Raw genomic sequence first — 2,500 nt, forward strand, 5'->3', positions numbered from 1 at the left:
GAGAGAGGAAATATAGGAGGAGAGGGAGAATGAGAGGAGAGAGGGGGAATGGGAGGAGAAAAGGAGAATGACTGGAGAGAGGAAATATAGGAGGAGAGGGAGAATGAGAGGAGAGAGGGAGACTGGGAGGAGAAAGGGAGAATGATTGTTGAAGTGAGGCAATATAGGAGGAGAGGGAGAATGAGAGGAGAGAGGGAGAATGACTGGAGAGAGGCAATAAGAAAAAAAAAAAGGGGAAAATGAGAAGAGTGAGAGAGAGAGAAAGGGAGAATGAGAGGTGACGATGGGAGGAAAGAGGGAGAATGGCAGAACGCGAGAATAAAGGTAGAAAGGAATAATGAGAAAACCCGCTATTTGAAAAGGGCGTAGGATTCAACAGAGACAGAAAGAGGAATCAAAAGAATGAGCGAATGAATGTCCACGGCCGTTTTACATGAGTGAGTAATGAGAAGCAGATGTTAAGAAATTATATATATAGCCAGGTGGCCATAGAAAGAGGCTGACTGACTGGAATGGAAATATATATATGTGAGTGTGTGTGTGTGTGTGTGTGTGTGTGTGAATTTATTTATGTGTACTTCATTTACATTCCTAAAGACTGCTGTTTGTACACGCATGACATAAAAAAAATTAACAGTGACAGAAAATGCACATGTCAACATTTACTTTGTCAATCAAGTGATTAGTTTTAGAATAATCCTAACCTTTTGTTTCGTTTCAGCGGGTTTCATAACTATGAGGGAAAGTGTTCGAGAAACATCTGGGAAGATCTCGGTAAGTACCTTCGTACAGGGAAGATATTCAGTAAAAATGAATAAATAAAGAAAGAAATTCTGTGATGTTTGGTCAATAAATGTTTGTAATTGTATACTATAAAGTTACTCTCATAGGAAATGTATTTCGGGTTGTATATAGAGAACATAATGAAAGAGAGAGAGCGAGAGAGAGAGAGAGAGAGAGAGAGAGAGAGAGAGATAGAGAGAAAGAAAAAAGAGAGAGAGAGGAATGAGGGAGGGAGGGAGCAAGATATACATACAGAAAAAGGTAAAGACAGAATACGAAAGTAAAAAAACAAGAAAAAAAACAAAAAAACAAGTGACGAAGGAAGAACAGAATAAAGACCACTCTTCCTAAAAAAAAAAATAATAATAATAAAAAATGACAGTAACAACAACAGTAATAAATTAATCAAAGATAAAATGAAAAATAATCTAAACAAAATAAGAACACGTGATCTCGTTCCAGGTCTGCACTACTGGGAGCTCATGATCGTTGCCTTTGTGTTGACCATAGTGGCACTGATGATGTTCTTTGGCACCGTCTACTTCATTGTCTCCAAGATCGCCAGGTGAGGCTGTCTATGTTATTGGCAGGTGATTTTCTTATCCATTTTTTGTAGTTCTTGTTAAGTGAGGTTTTTAGGAGCCAGGTGATTTTTTTTTTTTTTTTTTCCTTTTTGTTTTTCTCTTTTTCTTTTCTTTTTTTTGGAGTCAAAACCACCTGATTTCATTATATTTTGTTATTATTTTTATGGTAACTGCAAGGTGAGGTCCTCAATAGTTAGAGTTATTGCCACGTGAAGTTATCTTGTCTTTTTAAAGTTAATTTCAGTTATCGCGCCGTGAGTTTTTACCATAGCAATTGCATGCCCTTTGAAATGTCATTGAATAAGAAGGGAAGAACGAGGAACAGGGGATGAGAGGATGAACGAGATTCTAGACATTTTAATCATTTTTAATGTTTTAAACGAGACTAAACATGTCAGACATTTTATGAGATATTTGAGACATTCTAAACATTTAAAACGAGAGATTAAACATTTTAAAACTTAGAACTTTCAACATTTTAAATGAGATTTTTAAACTTTCAACATTTTAACCATCGGCTAAATTTCAAATATTCTAAACAATGTTTCAAAATCATTTAACGCGATTTTTAAACATTCTAAACGAGGGATGAGCCACTGGGGCGCCAAAAGAGAAAGAAAAATGGAAAAAAAGTTATCCTAAAAAACGAGAAAAGCGGAAAGCGCAGCGAAAAGAAAGAAGGAAAGTCAACAACAAAGACCTAAAAACGCCGTCTCCTCCCGCAGGTTCCGGCAGACGAGCCCCGAGGAGCAGGTTCCCCCCGAGGAGAGCTTCGACAAGAGGGCGAGCGCGAAGGGCATCTCCGGCGCCTCCGGGAAGACAGCGAGGGCCTTCGAGACGCAGCTGGTGGACAGAGGGATGGTCGAGAGCCAGCTGGTCAAGGAAGAGGGCCTGCTGCGACCTGAGCAGGACGTCACGCAGACCGCGGCCTTCCTGGAGCCCTCCAAGTTCATCCTCCCGCTCAGCTTCCGCCACAACAGCGGTGAGTTCGGGCCGAAGCCTTCGGGCCGCGGGAACGCAAGTTAACGCACAAGGATGCTCACACACAAATAAGGCAGTATCTTTAACTATATATCTATCAAAATATATCAATCTATCTATCTATCTATCTATATTTATATCCATATCTATCT

General features: G+C 39.6%; 1 protein-coding gene across 1 annotated transcript in view; it reads left to right on the top strand.

Moving 5' to 3' along the window:
- The window catches only part of LOC125046119, a 14,708-nt gene that overhangs the window by 7,383 nt on the left and 4,825 nt on the right, over positions 1-2,500 (top strand). Inside the window, exons 3-5 of the mRNA XM_047643763.1 lie at positions 722-774; positions 1,246-1,348; positions 2,093-2,349. Of these exons, the coding sequence (XP_047499719.1) occupies positions 722-774; positions 1,246-1,348; positions 2,093-2,349 (413 nt within the window). The remainder of the gene's footprint in view (positions 1-721; positions 775-1,245; positions 1,349-2,092; positions 2,350-2,500) is intronic.

The sequence above is a fragment of the Penaeus chinensis genome, chromosome 38 (assembly GCF_019202785.1).
Source record: "Penaeus chinensis breed Huanghai No. 1 chromosome 38, ASM1920278v2, whole genome shotgun sequence".
Classification (NCBI taxonomy): Eukaryota; Metazoa; Arthropoda; class Malacostraca; order Decapoda; family Penaeidae; genus Penaeus; species Penaeus chinensis.